The 24529-nt window shown below is 55.1% G+C and overlaps 1 protein-coding gene across 3 annotated transcripts; it reads left to right on the top strand.

The window, feature by feature from the left end:
- Window positions 1–4726: 4726 nt before the first annotated feature.
- On the top strand, window positions 4727–22455 carry LOC308359850 (katanin-interacting protein-like). 3 transcript variants are annotated; one of them, XM_080831702.1, is made up of 11 exons: window positions 4727–4823; window positions 5541–5718; window positions 10096–10261; window positions 12992–13149; window positions 14463–14527; window positions 15802–15912; window positions 17613–17752; window positions 19377–19478; window positions 19942–20102; window positions 20189–20277; window positions 20844–22455. In XM_080831702.1, exons 7-11 carry the CDS (start codon window positions 17723–17725, stop codon window positions 20897–20899), a joined length of 438 nt encoding a protein of 145 aa, XP_080687828.1. In that variant the 5' UTR covers window positions 4727–4823; window positions 5541–5718; window positions 10096–10261; window positions 12992–13149; window positions 14463–14527; window positions 15802–15912; window positions 17613–17722; the 3' UTR covers window positions 20900–22455. The 3 variants fall into 3 exon arrangements, with proteins under 3 accessions (XP_080687828.1, XP_080687827.1, XP_080687829.1); XM_080831701.1 differs by having other exon boundaries at window positions 14463–17752; XM_080831703.1 differs by lacking the exons at window positions 4727–4823; window positions 5541–5718; window positions 10096–10261; window positions 12992–13149; window positions 14463–14527 and having other exon boundaries at window positions 15683–15912.
- The last annotated feature ends 2074 nt before the right edge of the window (window positions 22456–24529 follow it).

The following is a 24529-nucleotide window of genomic DNA, read 5'->3' as shown; positions in this document are numbered from 1 at the left end:
TCTGTCAAATAAATAAATAAATAAATAAATAAAATATTTCTTAAAAAGGAAGAAAGATTGGGGTGGGGGGGCGGGGGGAGGGCAGAAGGAGAGTAAGCCGCAGAGTGTGCACTGAGGGTGGAGCCCGAACGGGGTGTTCCATCTCACCACCCTGAGATCATCACCTGAGCCGAAACCAAGAGGCGGACACTTAATCACCTGAGCCGCACAGTCGCCCCCGTTTCTCAAGGGGTTTTCTTTTTGTTTGTTTTAGATAAATAAACACCTAATACCTTGCGGATGTGCTGAGGAAAGCAACAGAGCTCATAAGAAGGGAAACAAACTCAAAGTCTGTGCAGGTGCAAAGTCTACTGCCCTTAAGACTTTGCTTTCTGCCTCCCATTTATAACAAAGAATAAAACCGACGGGAAATAGAAACGAAAAAGTGAGACTAAACAGTGCAAAAGAACAAAGATAAAATTGAAAATACTAGGTAGAGCAATAACTTAAAGGCCAGTATGCAGCATGCAGTTAAAATGCCAGACTTGAAAACTGAAGCAAAGAGTATTGGATTGACTTTTGCAGTTGCACATACATACACTATAGGTGCATGTATGCGTACATATTCACTGTGCATACTCACTGTGTATACGTCCGGAAGTGGACTCACATACAGATACCATCTGAGCAACTGAAGTGTTGGGGGAGGGATCACAGTCCAAGTGGGTAAATAGGTTTGAAAGGCAATAGAATTAAGTTTCATCCAAGGCTGCACAACTTGAGGAAACAACCTTGACCTCTGTCTGTAAAGCGGTGCCTTCTACATAGGGGGCTTCTGAGGGTGGTACGTGTTCCTATTTGTCCAGCATGTGGAATAATGCCTGCATTGTAGCCAGCACTCATGAGTGCTGATTAGAAGTGAGATGAAGGAGCCCTCGCCTCGACCCTCACTGGCTGGGAGAGCGAGGAGGGCCCCTTCTCCTTCTCTCAGAGGAAGAAATACCAGTGGAGGGCGGGTCATAGGCTTCCTGGCAAGTTCCCACTGTTGCAGGTGACAGTCCTGCCAATAGGGGAACGTCAGGCAGCGCCGCTTGAATGGACAGGTGGCTGGAGCGGATCCGTGCTTCCCATGGGAGGAATATGAGATGACTTTAGGTGGCACCCAGATAGATGTTGTACGTTTTAGAAGGTATTTATTACAGGGTGTGTTAGAAGAAAATAGTACGTAGAGAGTGAGTTGACTTAAAGGAATGTTAAATGGAGCGGGTGGTTTGTGAATGTCATGAACATTTTCAAAGCAATAGTTGATTCAAATAAGACTGAGAAAGGTCTTTCTAGATCTGAGATTTTTGGCTCTTTGGGAGTTATTTATTTATTTATTTAAACTTTTTGAGAGAGAGAGAGAGAGAACCTGTGAGAGGTCATAGGGAGGGGAGCTGGGAGAGAAGGCATGGAGCAGGCTCCATGCCCAGTGTGGAGCCAGACGGGGGACTCAATGTCAAGACTCTGCGATCACAGCCAGGAGTTGGTGGGCCAATGGTCTGTGCCACCCAGGTACCCCTAATTCATTCTTCTTGTGTCCTGCAGTCACTGGCATATCGTGTTAGAGTTGTCATTATCTTTGCATGTGCATGTGGTCAGTCTTCCTTGTGGTATGGCTGGACCACTGCACCTGCAGCCCCTGGCTGGTTCAGTCCACGTACCACTTATGGGCCATTTGAAGAAGGAGCACAAATCCTGATTGCTATTCGAAAACCATCCATTGATACCTTCTGATGAGATCCAGAAAGACTCAGGAACACAGCCTACATCTGGTGGCTCCGGATCGAGGAAAGAAATCTCAGAGGTGATGATAGCCATGTCTTGAGAAAGGCAGCCTTGCCAGTGCCCTTGGCAGCATGAAGGTCGATGTTGTGTGGAAAGGGAAGGCTTAACCAACTCTTACCAATCATGTTGAAAGGGAAAGACTTAAACCAACTGAAAGGGAGGATTTAACCAGCTCTTACCAATCATCTGAAGCCTTTCATTCTTTCGAAATAAGTCTAAAACAGCTTGTTCATAAGCAGAAAATTAAAATTCTAAGCAATAAGAAAAACATTAACAAACTAGTAGGGTTTCTTTTTTCAGTCTTACAACTGATGTCTTAGAATGAAATGTGTCTTAGAATGAAATGTAGCATATGGGTAGTGTAGAAAAATTTTTAAACAAATTTAAACACACACACACACACACACACACACACACACACACACACACGAGATATCTCTGAGGCTTCTCCTGTTCCTCTGCTGTTCTTCAGACTCCCTGCCTACCTTCTGCTACTGGAACATTCCAAGGCACTTCCTGCCCAGAGCATTTCTATCTGCTACTCGTCCCGTCCAGAGTGCCTTCTGCACAGCTTTCTCCAATTCTGTGGGACTCCACGCAGCCCCCCCCCTTTTCAGAGAGGCCTGCCCTTTGACCTTGTCTGATGCAGGTCCTTCATCCCCCATGCTGTTGTCCTTCATCTGGCAGAAGCTCTTACTTTGTCTCTGTCTCTTCCCGGGTTCCCTGCTGTATCCCCAATGCCTGGTACTTTGCAGACACTCAACAAGTATTGTTTGTCTGGATCAGTAGTGTTAGCTGAGGGCGAATACAGAAGCTGCTCCGTGTCATCCAGGAGACAGTAGGAAGTCCAGGGAGGAGCTCCTAGAGGAAGGCAGCTTGGTCAGCTTTTCAGCAGGTAGAGCTGCTCAGCGGTGGAGCGAGTGCTTTCTTTGTAGGGCGTGCTCAGGCGGTGGCTTGGTGTTGTTGAAGGGTTCTTGCCCTGGATGTCGGGGTTGACCAGGTCATTGGAAGGCCCTTCCTTCCTAACATCCATGTTTGAGGACTATTCTTCTCACTGGTCTATGGGTCTTTCTCAACTGCAGATATGGCTCTTACCACTAGAGGGCACTAGATGATGCCTTTGAGGACAGTGCTCTTGAAACCACCAACAGTGAGAAAACAATTTTTTCTCTTTTAATTATTGAAGTATGGTTGACCTGTACAACATTATGTCAGTTTCAGGTGTGCAGCATAGTGATTTGACACATCTCTACGTTACTCAGCACTCACTACGATTACAAATAGTCACCGTCTGTCACAGTACAGTGTTAATACAATATTACTGATGATATTCCTAACATACTTTTCATCTTTGTGAGTTATTTATATAAGCGGAAATATGTACCTCTTATTCCCCATCACCAGTTTCGCTCCCCCCACTTTCCCTCTAGCAATCTCCAGTTTTCTTTGGGTGTTGAAGAGCCTATTTTGTTTGGTTTGGTTGGAGAACAGACTTTTCATGGCACTTATGCCGCGAACACATATTTCAACGACAGCTTCACAAAACAGTCTTTAACTCTTAATGCATACTGATACTTTCTGTTTACCTCTTGTCGTCTGCGTTTTCTAAGCCGGGGATTCACAGACTATTACATTGATTTTATGACCAACCCAAACCTGAGCAGCTTCAGCACACTGCTATTTAAGCCACGATGGGCTCATAATTCCCTGGCTTGACGTGGCCTCTTCCGGGCCTGCGCACGGGTCTGGTCTGCTGGCAGATGGGCTGGCGACCGAATGACCTCAGGTGTCTTCTCTCCCACGCCCAGTGTTCGGGAGGCTGTCGGCCGGGGTGGTGGGGAGACCAGGCGCGCCTGGCTCCTTCATGTGGTGGGACCCCCAAGTGTGGTGATGTGCACCCGCGTGCTTTCCATCCTCTGCCCTCGCCACCTCTGCTGCTCTCCCATTCGCCAAAGCATGTCACGTGGTCCAGACTGAGGGCGTCTTCTCAGTGGCCTCAGTGAGGGCGTGGACATATGGACTCCGCTTCTGGATGGGAGAAGTGACAGAGTCACGTTGCAAAGAATTTGTGGTCGTTTTGCATGCCGTTGTTGTGGTGAGAAGCTAGGATGTGGCCCAGTACCATGCTGGTCCCACATCTTTCCCTCCTGCCCCCGGGATGCGCTCCATGCCACCTCAGCACCATGGAGAGCAGAAGGATCAGAGGCTGAGTTACAAAACGTATGTTGGAAATGACAGGCATATAGCAGAGGAAGCCGAGCTCCAGGAAGACTGGGTGGCTTGGCCTCCCTGGGCTTTTGCCTCCGCTCCTGAGCTCAAGGAGGTAGGGCCACGTGACTTCCAGGTGGCCTTCTGTGAAAGTTGCCAAGGATGCGAATCTTCTGCACACAACCCCCCAGGAGGGTGCTAAAAGAGGCTCTAAATTCTCCCAGGGTGGAGAGTTTAGTGGGCTTGGTCCTGCTCTGATGGGACACCAGTAAGGAAAGGCAAGTTCTAGCCAAGTATTGGAGAGGCCCTGACCAAGGGCTTCATTTGGTTTCAGCTCTCTTGGCAAATAGATGACTCGCCTGGACCGTATTGCCTCAGGACCACAGAGGGTCACTCTAGATGGACTCGGATGGAACAGGGGTGAGGCAAGGGCAAAAAGATGGGGTTATCATCGTAAAACACTTCCTTACTCTGAATCCCGGGAAGTCTCGCAGTAGTGCCCAGTGTATAAAATGTCCATTTCTGATGTCCTGTATCGACATAGCTGCCTGCGTGCAGTTACTTATTTAAACATTCCGCCTGGACTGAGCTCCTGCTGTGCATCAGGCACTGTGCCAGGCTTTGGGGACACAGAGGTCTAGCAGATCAGATGGAGTTTCTGTCCTCAGGGAGTTCACCTCTGGCGGGGCAAACGGATATTTACCAAATGGTCACAAGATCACGCTGGTGACCAGGGCATGGAAGTTGATGGCAGGCTGTGGACGGAGGTTTGCTGTGGTCAGAGAAGTCAGAAGGGCTTCCCTAAGGAAGTGAGTTGGGATCTGAAGGGTGAGCATAATGAGGCCATGTGAGTTCTGGAGGGAATACATGGGCAAAGGCCCTGTGACAGGAGAGAGGGTTGGAAATAGGAATGACTGAAAGATTGTCTGGGTGGAGCCGTGCTCCCTGGTGTAAGAGGAGGTTAGACAAGTAGGTAGAAGCCGGATGGACAAGGCCTGCTGGCCAAGCAGCACGGGGAGCCATGCTAGGGTGTTAAGCAGCGGCTTGGGGCAATGTGATAGATGCGGGAGAAAGGATCCAGTGCCATGTGCAGGTTCATTTTTTTTTAAAGGCTGTATTTATCTGAGATAAACAGAGGGAAAAAGAATGAGCAGGGGGAGGGGCAGAGGGAGAGGGAGAAGCTGACTCCCCACTGAGCAGGGAGCCCAATGCAGGGCTCGATCCCAGGACCCTGAGATCATGACCTGAGATGAAAACTGGCGCTTCATGGACTAAGACACCCAGGCAACCCCCCCACCCATGGGCAGGCTTAAACAACATTGGCCCATTCGTCCTGCAGACATTTCCAGAACATCAGCAGTGTCCAGAGCCCAGGGGTCACTAAGAGAAAAGGTAGAGAGCCCGCCCCAAAGGCACTTTCATCTGAGTCAGGGTTTTCAAGTTGGTAGAAAGCAGAGGCCGAAGGTAACTCCTTTCCCATCTCCACAACCTCTGGTGTTCAGGGGCCACTCTTCTTCCTGTTACAGGCCTCCAGCTGAATTTCACTGCCTCTTGGGGAGACCCGCACTACCTGGGGCTCACGGGCCTGGAAGTGGTGGGCAAGGATGGCCAGGCACTGCCCATCAGCCTGCACCAGATCTCTGCCTCTCCCAGAGACCTAAATGACCTCCCTGAGTACACCGATGACTCCCGGACCCTGGACAAGTAAGTGTCTGTAAGAAGCCACCTGCAGAGAGCCTCAGAGCCATCCCCTCCCAGCGTGAGCAGCAGGACGCTTCAGCCCCTGACACGCGGGGTCGCTCAGGCTCTGTGACTCCAGATTCAAACCTCAAATAGTGATCCCCATCCCGCCCTCCCCAGCCACCCCGTGAGGTCTGTGGTCTTCCCATTTTATTCACTGATATGTTTTGAAGTAGGCTCCACCCACAGTGTGAAGCCCAACTCGGGGCTTGAACTCACAACCCTGAGACCAACCCCTGAGCTGAGCTCAAGAGTCAGACGCTTTAGTGACTGTGCCCCCTGAGGTGTCCCTTGTGGCTTCTCATTTTAGAATCAAGGGAAACCAAGGCTTGGGAAAGGGAGGTGACCCCCCACCCCCAAGGGCCCCACGCCCAGAGGTGGGCAGTGTTCTCCTGCTCCCAGACACAGCCGTGCTTTGTGTGTTCTCCACCATGCTGTGTAGGGCCTGGAACGCCAGCTCTGCACCGGACCATGAGCAGCCCCGCTCTCGGGGGCTGAAAGCGTGCCATTGCTCGAGGTCGGAGGGGATGGCTCCGGAAGTGTCTGTGGGTGCTGCGGGCGCTTTCCTCCGCTTCTGTCTGATTGCATCAGCCCAGACTGGGGCCAGTCAATAAGAAGACAAACCTGGGACAGGCACCGGCCCCCTGCTCAGGACAGCTGCCGGGCCTGCGCTCTGCCTGGAGTTGTAAACAGGAGGAGCCTGGAGGGGTCAGAAGGATGAGAGTTCCAATCCTGGCTCTGCCCCTTGCCAGCTAGTAAGTTTCTTAATCTCTCCAGTTACGATAGTAATGATAATAAAATTATAGCGGCTACTCCTGGAGCCCCGAATAAATGCCAGACACTGGGGCTACACTAAGCAGGTTACAGATCCTCATCCATTTATGCCTTAAACAGCCCTAAGAGGCCACCCCCTTTACAACTGAAAGTGAGCTACAGAAAGATTAACAACTGGCCAGAAGTCACCCAGACTAGTTTTGAGGGTCAGAGTCATCTGAATGGATGTCTGTGGGAGACCTGTGCACGTAACCACTGACTTCCACTGTCTTCCCCTGCCTCACTTGCCTTATCAGGAAGAGGGGATAGTAAGTCCCCTGGCGGGAGGGCAGGGAGGGAATCGCCACACCACAGCTGCACCCCCAGCCTGGCCCAGAGCGCCTGCCATCAATGGTAGACTCCTTCCTGCTTTCCCATCACGGGCCCCTTCACCGTGGCCCTCACGCCTGCTGTCCATGTCTGCTCATGAACCACTCGACACCCCAGAAGCAGATCACCCATATACTTAGGCGTGGAGCCTGCTGGGTCAGCTCCCGCTACAAAAGTGATCAGCTCACAGCCGGCCCAACTTGTTCAACCACACCCACCCACTTCCCAAACCCCTCCACCCAGATGATGTGAGCACAGCAACTCCCAAGCCTGATAGCCCTTCACCTCTACACAGTTCGGTGTGTAGCTCTAAACAATAAGGACTTTAAAGAGAACATGTCAGTACTGTTGTTACACTCAAAAAAATTAATGGTGATTCCCTAAATTAGTAGACACCCAGCATGTTCCTATTTCCCTGAAAGCCTTCTTCTCATCTGCCTTTTTTATGTTTTTTTTTTTTTAAAGATTTTATTTATTTATTTGACAGGGACAGAGGGAGACCCCAAGTAGTGAGGAGCAGCAGCAGGAGAAGCAGGCTCCCTGAGGATCAGGGAGCCTGATGCGGGGCTCGATCCCAGGACTCCGGGATCATGACCTGAGCTGAAGGCAGAGGCTTAACCAACTGAGCCACCCAGGCGCCCCTACGTTTGTTTCTTATATTGAGATCCAGAAAAGGCCATATGTTGTGATTGGTTGGTTTGAGGTCCAGATAAGGTCCGTATGTTGTGATTGGTTGGTTTGAGGTCCAGATAAGGTCCATACGTTGTGACTGGTTGGCTTGAGATCTAGATAAGGTCCATATGCCATGATTCTTTGATAGATCTCTTAAGCTTTTTATAACCTCCAGGTTCCCTTCCATCTTTTTTCATTTTTTTCTTACGAATTACCTCTTAAATATTTGTTTGCCCTATAGAGTCTGGATTTTCCTGCTTGCATCTCCATGGTATTATTTAACCTGTTCCTCAGGCCCCTGTATGTCTTGTAAATTGCTCATTAGATCTAGGCATCTGATCAGATTGAGGTTTGACCATTGGGGCAAGACATGACATGGTGTGGGTGTCACTGCAACTTCCCTTCAGAACATATAGAGTGTCTGGTCATGAAGCTTTTTGTGACATTGGTGGTCAGTGCTCAGTGGCTAGATCCACTTGGTTGTAAGACAGTGGGGCGCTGAGCCTGTCATTCTTTTTTTCACCAATAAAGAGAAATTTTTGTTCAATTATTTGGTTACTCTGCAGTACAATGCAAATAGGAAAGGCAGTCTACATGCTTGGTTCTTTCCCTTTATTTTTCAGTTTGCAAAAGTCAAAAAATTGCTTCCCTAGCATACTTTAAAACGTTTGTGTTTGGTTACCATAAATCATGGATTTAAACAGACTGTGAAGGGTCTCAATTTATTGTAATTGTTATCTTATAGTTGCTTTTAGATACTGAGAGTGCTCAGATCCTTTTTTGAAAACAGTAGTCTGGGACAGCTCTCCTGCTTTCTGATGTCACAAGACATTCCAGGCTCCCTTTGTATATTTCTTGTCCCAGATGTGGAATCAGCCAGTTTCCCCAAGAAGCCTTGGTTCCTTTTAGTGTGAAATGGTATTTAGAGACCATAATCTAGCCCCTAGAGATGCTCATTGTTACCATAATCTAGCCCCTAGAGATGCTCATTGTTACTGGATTGGTCACAGTTTCTAGGCTTTTCTGTGGACAGACCTGGGAAGTATTATGTAGATATTCTTAGCGGTGTCTGTTCCTTTCACTATCGATTATAAACACTTCGACAACTCTCTCTACTTTCAGAATTGGGTAGCATTTTTGATATGGAGACAGCCCCATGTTTAGGACACAGGGGTAATTGCTTTTAGAAGGAAATGGAAGGTTCTCCAATGGACTTAATTCCACAAACACCTCCGTTTTAAATTGCTGAATTTCCTCAGTTTTAAGATGCCAGCAATTGTAAGACACACCATCCATCAATTTAATAACGGCCTTTTAGAGAAAAAAAAAGAAACATTACCTCCAAGAATGAACATTTAGATTGTAAGATTTATTCCAAATCCTGAACTTTAAGATGTAAAAGGAAAAAATAAAGTTTATTTTTAAATCTAGGAATTCCTCCTGGCACGGCAGCCTTAAAGTCACCAGGAAATTAGGAGGGAGTCGGGGGAAGGGTTACCCAAGAGGCTGAGACCTGGGTCCCTCTGTTCCTGGGGTCTGGGCTGCGGTGTGCTGAGCAATTCAGGGCAGTCCGTGGCGGGACAGTCTTTGGGACAGACACAGGCCAAGTTGAGAAGGATGAGGCAGGCTGTTCAGAACAGTGGCTAAGAACACAAGGGTGCTAGGGGCTCCCTCCTAAGGACGGGGAGGGTGCTTCCCTGGGCTGTCGAGGCTGCATGATTATGGCCAGACCAGCTCCCCACAGACACACCTCCCCCTTCTCGTGCTTTTCCCACACCAAGAGCTGCCAAGTTCGCTCTAGTGCCTTAGCATCTCTCTCACAGGGCACCAGAAGGAAGGAATCGAATTCTTCCACAATGTACCATAGAGCCAATAGAACACTTTACAGAAAGTTTGGAAAGTAGAGAAAAGCATCCACCTCCCATCCCCTCTGACACAAATGTGTTGTTCACTTCTTCATCGTCTCTCCTGGCCCCCATCCTCATCTTCCAGCAGTAAAATCGTTTTCCACTTCACTGCATCGTCCTTATGGTTATCATATTAACAACTGTGCAGATTTACTTAACTCTTTGTTTTACTTAACCGCTTAGGGGTTTTTTTCGTTGTTGGGTTTTTTTTTTCCTTTTATGCTAATCTAAATAAACAACACTGTAATGAATATTTTTGTGCAGAGAGCCTTTCCCACAGGTTGAACAAATACTCCTTAAAGGAAAACAATTCCAGAAATGAGATCGCCAGGTTAGAAGGTCCTGAAAGATGACACAGGTCCCCCCTTTATTTTAAACCTGATGATCGCTTTGCCGCAATTTTAACAGCACCGACTGTCTTTTGTCTGATTTTACAGATGTGACATGGTCCCTCAGGGTGACTGTAATGAGTCCCACCTCCGCTTAACAAGCCCAATGTGTCCAGGCTCATGCCAGGCAGGGTGCAGGGGGCCATAAGCAGGTATAGACCCCTCGCTCTGGTTTCTCCCACAGGTCGTGGCTGAGCCCCACCTCACCGCTCCCTCCCCACTATTTGCAGGTTAATCGATGGAGCCAACATCACCATGGAGGATGAGCATATGTAGCTGATCCCTTTCTCGCCTGGCCTGGACCACGGGGTCACGATCTGCTTCGACAGAGCCGAAAGCATCGCTGGCCTGCGCTTCTGGAACTACAATAAATCTCCCGAGGACACCTATCGCGGGGTAAGCCGGGGAATAGCAGCCGCGCTCAGTCCACTGTCAGGGAAACGGCGCCTTGATGAATGGCTGGCATGGCTGCGGGAGAGGCGCATAAATCTTCCAGAACTTTCTAAATGGAGCTGGGGGGTTATAGCCAGGGAGAGAGCGCCTTGCTCTTTGCTCCTACTGCAAACAGCAAATGTGGGCTCAAGAGCCCAAGGCAGACTTGGGACATGGAAGCACTTTGTCTCTTCTGGGGGTTGGCGGGTCCTCCGCAGGCCCAGCCCCCGAACCGTAGTGGTGGGTTGGGGCCCTGTTGTTCATTGAGCGCTTTGGGGGCCAGGCCCTGAGCTGCGGGCTCTGCACCCATTCATTTCAGGGGACCCTCACCCCAGCTTCCGGGAAGCAGATGTATACTCTCTTTCAGAGGATTAAAAACTGGGGTTCAGAACAGTACGTTCACCCATCCCAAGGTCACACAGCAAGAGCCCCAGTGCACATCTGCTGGGCTGGGAGCCCAGACTCCAGTTCCATACCATGTTCTCCCACTCCGGGGTGTATCAAAGCAGGGGTCTTGCCACACTGTGGAAAGAGAACACCAGAAGTGCCCTTTGCACGGGACCTTCTGTCCTTGTGTGACTATGGACTATGATATGTTCGTCCCCTCCCCACTACAACCCAGAAGTGATGGTGACAATGTCTGCTAAGATAGAGCCATGCTGTTGGGGCCCTAAAGTCATAAGGCCCTGGTCTGAATCCCCGCTCTGACCCCAGCCAGCCATGTGATCTTTGGCGAGTGGCCTGCTTTCCCTGCATCTCCGTTTCCCCATCTGTAAAGTGAGGAGGAAGAGGATGATAACCTGGCTCGGGAAGGTGGTCGTCATCCTCTGCCACACAGACGTTAACAGAGCCAGGCCTCCATCCCGGGAGTCCCGGTGTGGTTCCCCACCATGCCTATGCCACGACATTTCTCCCGTGGGCCCTGTAGAACCATGGGGGGTTGCCAGCGTGGAGTCGGTGGCCCCAGGCATTCACCTTCTGGGGCGACAGCCCCTCCAACAGTACAGATCCTCCTGGGCCGCACTGGCATCTCCCGGAGTGTGCTGTCAGATCAGCACGTTTAGAAAGGCAGACAGATTGGCATCAAGAAAACATTCTCCGGGCTCAGCTCGTGCCTCTGGGCCCATATCTTCCCTTGAGCAAATCGGTCCTTCCAGATAAGGCTCCGTGACCTGGATTTGCTGCCTGGCAATCTTGGGCCCAGAGCCCTGCTTCCAAGGCCTGGCTGCCATCCGTGTGGGCGAGCAGGTGACACGTGGCCACAGTGGGAAGAAGGAGGCAGGGAGATGGGCAGAGTCTGGGGCGGGGGGGTGAGGAGGATCCCAGAGTACAGGGGATGGAAACTCTGCGTCTCCCCAGGAAAATGCCTCGGGCACCTGTGTCCCCCAAGGCCCTGTGGGTGCCCTGGGGACGGGTCCCTGGCGTGTGGTTAGAGCCGGGCCCTGCACGTTGGAGATGGGCTTCAGATCCCCGCAGCAGGTCCTTGGGCAAATTGCTTAGCGTCTTTGGACTCCTGGTTTCCATGGCTGCAAGATGGAGGCGGTAGTAGAAACTCTGTCCAAGGGAATAAACAGGCATGGGGAAGTCGGGCCCTTCCTAGAGGTGGGGGTCGTCCTGGACGGGGCCCTTCCCGGGCCTCCGCCGTGATGCCCAGCTTCCGGCTAGCTCCACACCCAGCTGCAGAAGGACCTCCTCTTTGGAGGCGAGCCCATGAAACCGCAGGAGTCGCGCTCATTGGTCTGGTCCGGTTCCATGTCCCTGGTCCAATCATATGACCAGCGGGTGACAGTTCTGTTTGTCCGGGTCCAGCCCTCAGGCCGGGGTCTGAACCCACCTGAGCAAAGCCTAGTGGAGAGATGTAGGAACAGCCTTTCGGTCCCCATATCCAGCCGTGCCCGAAGCCGCTTACCCTACACTTTTCAGGCTTATGTGCCCTGTGACCAGCTGCCATGAGGGGGGTCCCCGAAATGCTGAAGGAATGAAGTGGGACCCAGGGCGGGGCTCTTCTCTACACAGAGGAGCCCTTCTGTGTCTCTCAAAGGTGAAAATCGACCAGTTTGGTCAGCAGTCGGGCCCACGATGCTCACCATGAAGATGTGGGGAGTCCCGATTCCAAAATGCGTTGTCAGAGGGAGAGTGCTGACCTCCTGCCCCCTCTGCTCACCCACCACCACCCCCACTCCCCCGCCCCAGGGAAGCCACTCCAGACCCTGCTTTGAGATTGACTGGTAGATCCTGGCCTCTGGTTGGTGATATCCGTCCCAGGCCAGTGGAACACCTTGGCCCAGATTGAACCCATTCGGCAGGCTTTTGGTAAGCGCCTGTGACTCACCAGGCCCTGAGGCAGATCTAGATGGCCCGGCCAGGGTCTCTGCGGAGGGAGGCCCGAAACGTTGTACCACCTCAGGCCGCTGAGCCAGGCCACCATGGCAGGGGCCACATCTGCCTGTTCCCCTGCTATCCCTCCAGCACACAGCTCAGTGCATGGCACGGAGCGTGGCCAGCACGAGAAAGGGGCCCAGCCAGGTGGTCCTGGTCTGAGAAGGCCAGACCAAGGGCTGTCCCAGGCCTGGGGCCTCCGTGAGGGCTCCCCATCACACTCAGACGTCCACGACAGCCCCGTCAGCCCACGCCACTGGCCTGCATGCTGGCTGGCTGCCTTTCTTCAAGCGTGTTTCTCCTTTTGTTTGCCAGGCCAAAATCGTCCACATCTCCCTGGATGGCCTGTGTGTCTCCCCTCCAGAGGGCTTCCTCATCCGGAAGGGGCTGGGCAACTGCCACTTTGATTTCGCTCGAGACATTCTCTTTGTGGACTACCTGCATGTTTGCCAGCTGTCCCCGCCGGCCCGGAGGTGAGGGCTAGCAGCATCAGGAATGTCCCCTCCCCGTCCTCCGGCTGCTGGCTTCACACGTAGCTCTGAAGTCGCTACCTAAAGGTTTTGAAATGATGATCAAATGCGTCGCTTTTCAACCTGGTGTTTTCTAATGCACTGCCAGGCAGGCGTCCGCGGAAGCCCGTGGGATGAGCCCACCTTGTCTGGGGATGTTTGGGTTCCCCACGGTCTGGAGGGCTTCAGCTCTTTTAATACTTCGTTGCACCTCCTGCTGGGAAAAGAGGCTCCAGCCTGCGTCCTGTTCCAGAAATGCCCACTGGCCAATTCGGGGAAGGGCCTTCTCTCTTGTTCCCGAGTTCCTGGTTTAGAAAGATTCAAAGAGGAAATGAGAGCCTAACATTTCGTGGGTGTGCTGATATTTCTTGGCCCCGTCTCAGCTGCATTAAGGTTATAACGATTTGTAAATGCCACATTCAGTTTACTCCTTTAAACCCCTCCCGCCCCCCATGTCCAAACGCCAGAGGCCAAGCTCACAAAACAAAATGAGTTTCCCTCCACCATGGCTGGGATCGCTTCTTGGACCGGTCACTGGGAACAGCCACTTAATTATAACAGCGCCCTTGAAATAGAAGAAAACTCAGCAAGGCCTGGAAGGTACTGGCCCACGGACCAGGGAGAGAGGTGCCAAGGGAGGAGTGTGCAGAGGTTGAGAACTCTTCCTCGCAAGTGCTAGATCCGTTCAGATGCTTTGCGTTCATCCTTCAGGGAATCCTTCCTGAAGGGGTTATTATGCCCATTTTACAGATGTGGGCATTGAGGTCCCCGCTACTGAAGGCCCTTGCTCAGGCTCCCAAAGTAAAGACTGCAGGGTACGCCCCACCTTCCTGCCTCCTCTTCCTGCCAGCCTCCCATCCTGCCCCATGATCCAGCCCCTCTGGTGCTTTCCTACCACAGGGCCTTTGCTCTGGCTGCTCCTCTGCTTGGAAGGTTCAGCTCTGATGCTTTGTGTGGCTGCCTCCTTCTTAGCTCAGGTGCTGGCTCCCTGACCACCCCCTGGGGTAGTCTGCCCCAGCCCCGCACTCCCTCCCATCCGTCACCCCTGCACGGGTCTCGCTCAGCCGTGGGCACAGCGTGCGCTTGCCCTGTTCATGAAAGGGCCAGAGGGCTGGGTGGTAAAGAGCAGACTCCAGAACAGACAAGGTCAGTCCCCGCTGCCAGGGAACCTCCCCACCCGCCGTGTCCTCATATAGTGTGCGGCTGGGAGAATGACTGACCAGCCATCAAGGCCATTGAGATCTTCTGCTTCCTGGTGATGTTTTGTGTCTTTTTAGGCTTGACTCACAAAGCCTGGAGCGGGCGACCATGGACTACGAGGCGCCCCTGATGCCCTGAGGCTGTATCCTCCTCCCACCTGTCTGTGCATCCTGGGCCCTCGGGGTCCGTGCCCGGAACCCCAGGAGAGGGCTCAGCCCTTGTGGTGGTGTTGGGGTTCGGGCAGGCCACAGCCGAGGTGCTGGGGCGCCGTGCCGGGAAACCCAGGGGAGGATGGGAGGCTCCCCGGGGCCTCGGGCTCACTGAGCACTGCTGGGGCGGGGGGCGGTGACATGGTTCCAGACCCCGCCCCCTGGTCAGCCAGCTGGCTGAGGTTTGGACTGAGGTTTCCAGAGGCAGCACCTAGGACTCCAGCTGGGAGAGGCCAGAGAAGCTGGAGCTCTCCCCAGGGACTGAACTGGGGGCTGTCCTTGGAAGCAGGCCAGGGAGGAGATGAACACAGAAGTAAGGATAGCCCCAGTTTGCTGGATCCTTTCCTGGGCCTGGCACTGTCACAGTGCATTTGTAACTCAGCCCTCCCCCAAGCCCAGTGCGGTGGTGCTGTGAGCATCCCCATTTCACAGCTGAGAACACAGAGGCCCAGAGAGGTTAAGGAACTTGTCCAAGGCCACAGAGCCGGGAAGGGGCCAGGCAGGGGCCAGGCAGGTGAGTGAACACGAGCATCCTGATTCTCCTAGCAGCCTGTTCTCCTGGACAGAGTGCCCATGGCTGTGATAGTGCTTAGAAGCCACCTTTCCTACCCTACCCGCCCCTGGAATGCTGGGAGCTGGCAGGGGGACAGGGCTGAGGACTGTGGGAAGCAGTCAGCCATGGTGGCTCATGCAGCCACGGCCCATCCCTCCTGGTGCTCCAGAGCTCCTGTATTTTCCCCCCTTCGCCCACCCACCCCAACCCTGCACACTTGAAACGGACGGAGAAGGCAATGGGCGCTCTGTTCTTGTCATTTTACAACCAGGGAAACTGAGGCAGGAGACAATTTGAGTCCTGGTCACTTTGTTCAGTGCCACCACACAATGAGTTTGTGACAGAATGGTTCACTTCCTGCCAGCTCCCTGGAGAGCATCACCACCCCCCCGCCCTCCTGTATCCCGGCTTGGAGGACAGCTTTTAATTCTTAAAACACGCACATACGTAGTTTAAATTCAAGACAGTTTGATGCCACGTATATTCTGTTGGGCTTCAGGCTCCATGAGAGTAAAAAATAAAAAATAAAAAAAAGATGTTTTCCTTTTATTCATCTGTAGAAGCCCCCGAAAGTACAGCCCTATATTATCTTTGTCGCTGTTTTGCTTTGTTCTTGGAAAATTAAGCCTGTTTTTCCTTAATAACGTCCCTTAGTCATTTTCCAGTTGCAACTCCTGACCAGCTGCGGCGATCCCTATTATATTGGTCTCACGGGCCTGGAGCTGTATGATGAGCGGGGGGAAAAGATCTCTCTGTCGGAAAATAGTATCCTTTTGAGGCAAAGGGGACACTACCCCAACAGGAGGGTGCATGGGAGGGTGCAGAGAAGGACAGGAAATGTCCCTGTAGGAGTCAGACCCCGGGATAAAAACACCAGTGGGCTCTGCTACAGGTCAGATGCTGACCCCTGGGAGGGTGGGCAGAGCCATGGGCAGCTCCCAGCCCCTGCCGAGGTGTCCGTGGCAGGAGTCCCATGCGACAGAGAGTCCTGTGGCCTGGGGATTTGGGAGAGGATAACCAGATGCACCCCGTCCCAGAGAACTACAAGTAGTACTTTGGAGTTCTAAAGGCTCTGGCAAGGCCTGCAGGGAGCCTCCTGTGGCACTGTATTCAACCCAGAGTGTCCTGCATTTCTTGACTATGGACCCATTTGTTCGTGGAACACCCCCACCAGATTTTGCAAACTGCTAGCTCACTGAGTTTTTCAATATTTTAGCTTAGTTGCTAATATTTTTTTAAAAATCAGGGAGTTTCACGGGAAAACCTTCAGTCTTCGGCTACTCTTGAGAAATTAGCAATAGCCATGTACAGTGATCATGGCTAGACCTGAGTATCCACCGCCCTTCTGCCCCAACATGTCCTTACTGTCTTCTACCAGGCCCCCAAAACAAATTGCTAATATTTACTGAGGGCTCACTCTGTGAGGGCTTGTCCCATGGTGCCTCATTTGCTTGTGAAGGTGAGTGCTGTTATCCCCATTTTACACGTGAGGAACTAAGAGATGTTAAGTAACCTGCCCAAGGTCACACAGCATGTGAGCATAGAGCTGGGAGTTTAGCTCTACAGACCATTGTCTGACCACTGAACTGCCAGGCTGCTTCTTTTGATGTCACCTGCCTGAGCCCTCTGGGCCCTTGCCCTGGGATCCCCAACCCACCAGGATCACAGGGTCCCACCAGAGCAGGTCTAACCCCAAAGCCTGTCTTGTACCTATTGGGGTCCCTGGGTTCCCTCTGGATCCTTTTCTGCCTTCCCCTGGTGACACCATCCTCCTGGCCTGGGATGAATGATTCCTGGTGGTTTTGATGGTTATTAGTGACTCCTCAGATGTACAAGGCTTGTTCAATTTCACCGAGCCTGCTCACATCCATTCTGGGACGTGGGGGTTTTTATACCCATTTTCCAGATGAGGAAGCAGGCCCTGAGTTGTTCTGTAACTTGCCCCAGACCTCACAGGTGGGAAGGCAGAGCCAGAGCTGGAAGTGGTCGGTCCAGATCCACGATGATGTCCAGCCCTCAAGTAGCCATCACTGGGGTCAGGCTCCCCCAGTGTGTTCAGTCCCCGTCTGGTCCCCCCATGCCAAGGCCGGATCCAGCCATCCCTCAGCCCCTTCGCCAAAGAAAAAAACCTTCAAAGTTTGCCCTCCACTCCCCAGAGTGTCAGCCACAAATTTGTTCCTGCCTCGAGACTGTTCTCTTTCCAGCCGACTGTCTGCCTGGCCGCCCCCCAACCCCTCCCTGATGCTGGCCACCCGCCCCCCCACCAGTCTCGGTGCTCATTTTCCCCAGAATGGCTCATGTGGCTGTCACTCTTCTGGTGGCCCCGAGCAGCAGACGGCCGTTCTGCCCACCAGCCCCCAAGTCCTTTGAGCCATGCCATCAGCGCGAGGAGGCTGGTGGCCGGGAGAGTGACATGCGGCGCCCAACACACTGCTTTGGGTTATGACAGCTTAGAGGCTCCCCAGATATTGCCGCCTTCCCCGACAGCGTGAACTCCCTGGAGGGCGTGTGCGGGGACGTCCGGACCCCCGACAAGCTCGTCGACCAAGTGAATGACACCAGCGATGGCAGGCACATGTGGCTGGCCCCCATCCTGCCTGGCCTGGTGAGTTCATGGGGAGCCTTTGTGTCCATGGTCTTGGGGACATGTCTGTCTTCCAGGGCAGGTTAATCTCCAATGAATCAGAATGCCTGCGGGCTATCAGGAAGACGCAGGTCTTCGCTGACACGTCTGACGGGCACGCTCTGGGCCCCAGAGAGAGAAGGGCCTGCATGGGACCCCGGAGACCCTGAGCGGCAGGCGTCCATAGGTCATCATGGGCAGCCCCGTCCCCTGGCCGCATCCCATGTCCCTGCCCCTCCTTGAGGTCACCAGTCACTGGACCCCGTTCTGGCCCTGTCTCTGGCCTGTCAGCTCTTCAGGTGACCCAGTTTCCCAGATCTCAGACCCTCCAGCTGCTCCTTGTCACTTGGGGGCCTGCGGGGCGCTTCGTCCCCCCGGGCCTGGCGATGTTGGTCAAGAGAGAGGAGACAGGCCAGGTGGAGATGGGGTTCTAGCCCCGCGCCAGCCAGATGCTGGGTAGAGGAGTGCAGCAGGCCCTAGGGCATGTGTGTGACCGGCAGAGTGTCCCCTTTCCCTCCGTGTGACTGCACAGGAGGACAGGGAGGATATTTTCCTCTCAAAACATGGAAAGGAGCAGCATTAGCAGCTCTGTGTGGGAGGTTTTCCAGTGTCTCTGTCCCTGAGCCCCGAGGGTCCAACAGCTCCCCAGAGACCGGGGCCCCGCCTGTCTATGGCCATCTTGAGCTCGGCCAGCAGGTGGTTACCGGCATCTGTCACGTGACTCAGTGAGAGGCAGTTTCTGTAGCTGTCACTCTCCCAGCTGGACTCAGACATTTGTACCTGCTTGAGCCCCGTGGGCAGCTATTCTCGAGAGCCTTTACTATTTCCACAGTACAGCTGGAAGGCTGACCCCAACTGCAGCACCCCACCCCTGTGATCCCCGACATCCTCCGGGGCCTGGGGCAGAACTGAGCCCACAGCCTGTGGCCGACACTGAAAGCTCATTGCTTGCTTCCGTCTTGCCAGGAGCCCCCTAATATGGGGGAGTCTTTTGGGGCGGCAGTGGGGACAGGGTGGGGGGACGGAGAAGCCGCCAGTCTCACCTTACCAGCTGATTCTGCCACTGATCTGGACAACCCCCTCCCCGCTCCCCCTGCAGAGGTTCAAAGACACAGGCTGGAAATTACCCAGCAGCGCTTTTGGGGCCTATCTGCTGTGTTTCTCATTTACAACCCAAGAAAGGACAGATCGGGGTCAAGGCGGTGCTGACCGCCGGGAGGACAGCGCTCCTTGACTCTGCAGGGGGGGGCCTGCCCCCTCGGCCCAGGGAAGCCCCACACTGGGTGTCTGGCTGGACCCCGGGGAGAGGGAGGGGGGCACCAATGCTCTGCGGGGATTTAAATCAGGGCCATGCCAGGCCCAAGGAAACAGGCCTCCCAGAGCCAGTTGGCGATTTGTTGCGAATGCAGCCACACGTGACTGGGCTCAAGATGGGCTTCCAGGAGAGGGAAGGCAGCGGGAACCCCACGTGCTGTGGCCCCCCCCCCAGCCACCCGGGTACCGCCTCCGGCGCCCATCATGCTCACCTCTGCCTGCACCCTGCGCCCCCCTCCCGGCGCCTCTGTTTCCAAACATGCCTGTTCTCATGAGTTCTCGTCTCCGACAGGTGAACCGGGTTTATGGGATTTTCGATCTGCCCACCACCGTGTCCACGATCAAACTGTGGAATTATGCGAAAACGCCCCATCGAGGGGTGAAAGAGTTTGGCGTGAGTACTTATCAGCTGGGTTTTTCGAGATAATTGTGCTCATTGGTAATTAGGCTGCTGGCAATTATCATTTGTCGCAGTTGGATTTGCTTCTCTCTGTTGCCACCTTAGACACAGATGCCTGGGGCTCCGAGGCAGGGAAATTCGCCACCCCACCGTGAATCCCAAACCTGCCCCCAGTGATTTGAATCATCCTCCTGAAAACCAGAAAGTGGCCTTTCTTTCATCTTTTCTTTTCCAAGCATCTTGGTCTAGGGTGGTCCTTCCCCCCGGGAGGCGACTCTAGGGTGGGGTGCGGAAGGCCCCCGGGGGCCAATCCCAGGCTCCGAGGGCCTGAGATCCCCGCACACGCCAGGCTAGCTGGTGAGGCTCCCAGTGGTAACTCGCTTTGCCCGAGGCCTCAGGAGGGAAGGAGGGGGAAACTCTTGGCCCCATGGTGCAGCCCCGACCCTGTGTCCGCCAGCTCCTGGTGGACGACTTGCTCGTGTACAACGGGATCCTGGCCATGGTGGGCCATTTGGTGGGGGGCATCCTGCCCACGTGTGAGCCCACGGTGCCCTGCCACACCATCCTCTTCACCGAGGACATGGACATCTGCCGCCAGGAGCGACACACCGCCATCAGGTAAGCCGGGCCCCTGGCCTCGCCTCACTGTCCCTAACGAGGACGGACAGCACGGGTCGAGCCCTCCGCCTTCTCCCTCCCCGCAGCAATCAGGTGGAGGATCAGGACGTCCAGATGATGAATGAAAACCAGATCATCACCAACTCGAAAAGGAAGCAGAGCCTGGTTGACCCAGGTCAGTTTCGCTGCCCCGCCCAGGGTGTCTCCTGCGGGACTCCAGGCTGTGTAGACAAGGAGCTGGCAGCGTCCCACACCCAGCCCTGCCTGCCCCTTGGACCCCTCTTCTCTCCCCGGGGGGCTGCGGGGGCAGAACAGGTGCCCTTCCTGAAGGCACCTGGAGCTCGGTGTGGCTTCTTGGGAGCCAGGCTTCGGAGTGCAGATGGAAAAGGCCGCTAAGGGCAGCCGTGCCATATGGAAGGGGTTGTCCTGTGCCGTGGGGAAGCCGTGGAGGATGCCCGGGGTGAGGGCTTCCCAGAGGAGGTGCTGTTCGAGCTGCACCCTAAGACGTACGGGGACTTGGCCGGGCAGAGGGAACAGCGTGGCAGAGCCTGCTCTGGGGGTGCAGGGTTGGGGGGAGGGCGGCGACGGGTCAGCATGCCCGGGTGCCACGCTCGGGGGCGGTGGCCTGGGCCGGCGATTCAGGCAGTTTGGACATCCCCGCCCCCCCACAAGCCCAGGTGTGGGGCTGCCCTCGGGGACTGAGGCTGGGTAATGGCCTCCTCTCTGTCCTCTCCCTGACAGCCTTACGCCCCAAAACGTGCATAAGTGAGGAGATAGCGCGACGGTGGCAGTGCTGACCAGCGGAGGAGGGAGCGCTGGTCCTCCCAGCCAGCAGCGGCCTCTGTCACCCGCCCCGACCCAGCACCTGTGTCTTCTGCCCCTGTCCACAGCCTTGGCAGCCTGGACTCCAGGGGCTGGGAGAGGGGAGTGAGAGGGGACTCGTGTGACACGGCCTCCCTCTGTCCCTCGGCTCCGGGGTGCGCTCCCAGGAGTCCCAGCTTGGTGCCTCCTGCAGGCTCCAGCAGAGCAGGGCCCCAGGCACCAGCGCCTGCGCCCACAACCCCACTGGGCCACCTCAGGCTGGGACGGTGAGGTGGCCTGGGGGGGCCTCCCCTCCCTGCAGAGCGTGGCCACCCAGGGCCGAGCGGGACGGTGGGGAGGGGCCTCAGCCACCAACCCCAACATGGTGGGGGGCACCAGGGAAGGCCCCGAGTGCAGGTGCAAACAGCTCCCCTCCCCGCCACATCCCTGCCTCATCTGGGGGCTGGTGGAGCCAGCTTAGAGGGTGGGGTTCCCTGGTACCCCGAAAGTCTATCCAGGACTACTCAGCCCCTTCCCTCATCCCAGGCGAGAAGGACGGACCCCCCCCGGGATGTGTGTGTCGCGGAGGGAAGGAAGGGAGCCATGTGCACCTGCCGTGCTGCCAGGCCCATATAGGACGGGCAGTGGGCAGCTTCACACCCCAGATGGCCAGCAGGGTCGCAGGCCGAGGGCCAGGCCCCCAACCTCCCCCTTGAGCTCCAGGGTCCACCTCCCCTTCCATTGGAACTTTGTCTGGAGGCAGGCGGCCCCTCCCTCTGGTCTGAGCTCAGGCTCCTCAGGTTCCTCGTTCCTCAGTCGGAGCAGGTGCCCCTGCAGTCACGCTGAGAGGTGCCTGTTGCCCAGGGCCCCTCCCCCCGCAACAGCTTCCCCTCGAGTTGGAAATGTGCCCCGCACCCCCAGCCGAGTGAAGCTCAGAATGTATCTATTTCCATCGATGTAACAAGCTCGGATCAGGGATCTAATTGGTTTCCCAGTGGTGGGTAATTTCTCGTTGCAAATATTAATCCGCTGTCTTCCTGGCGCCCGCCCGGCCCCACCGCAGCGCTGTACTCCAAGTAGGTTCCTATGCAACCGAGAGCCCGGCAAATACTTTTATGAGCTTTGCAGCTTCGGCGGAGCAGCTATGCAAATGCGCTTTTCATTTGGAGCGTGGGGCCGATGGGAAGATAAGGAACTGTTTCTCCCGCAGAAGATCCATCATCTCTGTAGCTTCCAGGGCCCCCAGCTTCCGTGCTCACCTCCCAGACCTCTGGGCTCCCAGAAGAGCTGAGGCCCGGGGGAACAGGGGGCTGATCAAGCTCTCTGAGACCGAAGCCGGTGCCGCGGCTTAAAGGCAGCCCGGCTGTCTGTCCCCACACGAGGCTGGGGCACAGGTCAGACCCCCACTCGCTCCCAGAACCCCCACTGCTCTCGATAATGACTGTGGCGCCATGCAATTGAGGAGGGGAAGGAAGCTGTACAGGCATTAACTGTTAAATAAATTCTATTTTTTTTCTCCTGCAAAATCAATAAAAGATGTTATTAAGACTGGGCCGATGTGCTGGATTTGGGGTCAGGCAGAGGGGGCCCGTGCTGCCTCCCAGAATGGAAGCAGAGATCACTGGAGGCTGGTGGGAGGACACGGGGCCGAGTCCCCTCTCGGAGCTTCCTTTTCCCCACCTGCAGAGGGGGTTATGATCGGGGGCGATGCAGTAGTTAGTTTGTGTCTGGCACCATCTCACTGAACCCATGTCACAACCCTTCTAGGCACTATTATGATCCTCCCTTCACAGATGAGAGAATTGAGGCCCAGAGAGGTTGAGTAACTTGCCCAAGTCACACAGTTTTGGAAGCCATTAGTGCACAAATCCCGGGGTGACCCCAGGAGAGCTGAGACAAGGTGAAATCCCTAGGTCTTTGGCCCTGGGGTTTCCCTTAGGCTTACATGGATCCTAGCAGCCAAGCCCCCAGATGCCCAATTCCTGGGCCACTCCCCAGCTTCCTTCAGAGGTGAGCACGGGCGTCTGGGTGCATCAGCCCCGGGGAGGGAAGAAGGTTCCCTTGGCAGGGGTGGGGGCGCCAGTTCTGGGGTACAGCTCACTGGGGTGAGCAAGCGGGCCCCTCAGAAACCCCATCTCTCTCCTCTGTCCCAGGCAAAGGGGAGAGTCTCTCTGGCCCCCTGGTGTTGGCGAACCTCCCCAACTTCCCTCCGTGGTGGCATCTCTGAGCCGGCCCCGGAGATGCTGGAGGGCAGGCAAGGCCATTCAGTATTCCTTGCGTGGGGTGGGAGGCCCGGCGGGGCAGCCCAGCTTCGGGGCCGTGATCCGCCTCCCAGCCCCCAGCCAGAGCCCTGGTCCGCAGTCCAGGAGCAAAGCTGGCCCAGGAGGACCTGGTCAGCAGCACAGAGCATGTCCCTTCTGGGGGACAGCTGGAATTCAGCGACAATGTCCCAGGGTTACCAGACCTTCAAGGATTTTAAGAAAAGCCCGAAATCCAGGTGTTTTATCTATGTTTAATGTGAAATCTCACTTGGAAATGTTGGCTCAACTAGACCAAGCAAACACCAAGTGAGCCAAACCAGTTACCAATCCCGCATAACCCCAGCATCCCCTCCCTTCCTGGTCCCCCCCACCAGCCTGTGGCTCCCCGAACTCCCCAGACCTGGTTCCTCCCTGGGAAGTCAGAGGAGGGAGGGGATCATTCCTGGGCCCTCGGACCCCCTAGGGCACAAAGGCAGGGCTCGGTGCGGTGACCTTGGCATGCTCAGCCACCGTGGGAGAACAGAGGCCTTGCCCTGGGCGTCATGCTTCCCACCCCACGCGTTGGCACTGGGCAGGAACTATCCGAAGCTGTAACTGTCCTGTCCTGCTGGTGGGATGGGGTGGGTGGGGACAGGCTGGCACCCGGCTTGGGGTTCTGCTCCAGGCCACAGCTGACGAGGGGGCTAGGGAAGAGCGGCCTCTGGCCTCTGTCCCTGGGGAGACCCGCTTCCTCTGTCCAGCAGTGGCAAGGACCTGCTTTGTGTGTGTGTGTCCGTTGGTCTCCAGACAGTTCTGCACGGGCGCCACGACCGCAGAAGGCCCCCGATGGTCCCCCCGGAGGCTGCCGAGGCTGTCTCTGCACTCTGACAGGTGGCGGCTGCCCCAGCCCTCTGCCTGTTTGCCGCCACATCCTCAGCTCCCAACCCGCCTAAAACCCCCTTCAAAGGAGTGTCTGGTGACTCAGCCCACTTAGATCTGGCTGGCTGTACGGGTCTGGACAACCCCCCGTTTCTCTCCAAGAACGGGCAGCTTCTGTCCCGGTCACTCATGGCTCCTGTCTCGGGCCCTGCCTGTATCTCTCACCCATGTCACCTGCACAGCCCAGGCGGCCTTGGAGTGTGCCCAGGTGTGTGCGTCTGGCAGGGGTGGGGCTGTGCTCCTGGCCATAGGGCCCCAGCTGTGCACACTGTGGCTTTCATAACAAAACAGTGTCCTTGGGGCTGAGCTGGGGCTCCCAGCTCCGTACCCGGGCTCCCCGCCAGAGAAACCCGCCCCACCTTCTACTGGCCCCTCCTGACCTTCAGGGCGACCTCCCAGCCTCCGCTGGCTCCTTGGGCCACAAGGGGCAGTGGCCTTAGGAGCACA

This window comes from Martes martes (genome assembly GCF_963455335.1).
Source record: "Martes martes genome assembly, contig: SUPER_18_unloc_1, whole genome shotgun sequence".
Lineage (NCBI taxonomy): Eukaryota > Metazoa > Chordata > Mammalia > Carnivora > Mustelidae > Martes > Martes martes.
Note: the sequence above shows the minus strand (reverse complement) of the source record. Positions and strands in the feature narration are given on the sequence as shown.

Excerpts from the sequence above, each read along its gene's own strand:
- LOC308359850 (XM_080831702.1), top strand. The coding sequence starts at position 17,723 with ATGTGGCTGGCCCCCATCCTGCCTGGCCTG. Across the intron at positions 17,753-19,376 it reads CCCCCATCCTGCCTGGCCTG|GTGAACCGGGTTTATGGGAT; the intron begins GTGAGTTCATGG and ends CGTCTCCGACAG. Across the intron at positions 19,479-19,941 it reads GAGGGGTGAAAGAGTTTGGC|CTCCTGGTGGACGACTTGCT; the intron begins GTGAGTACTTAT and ends TGTGTCCGCCAG.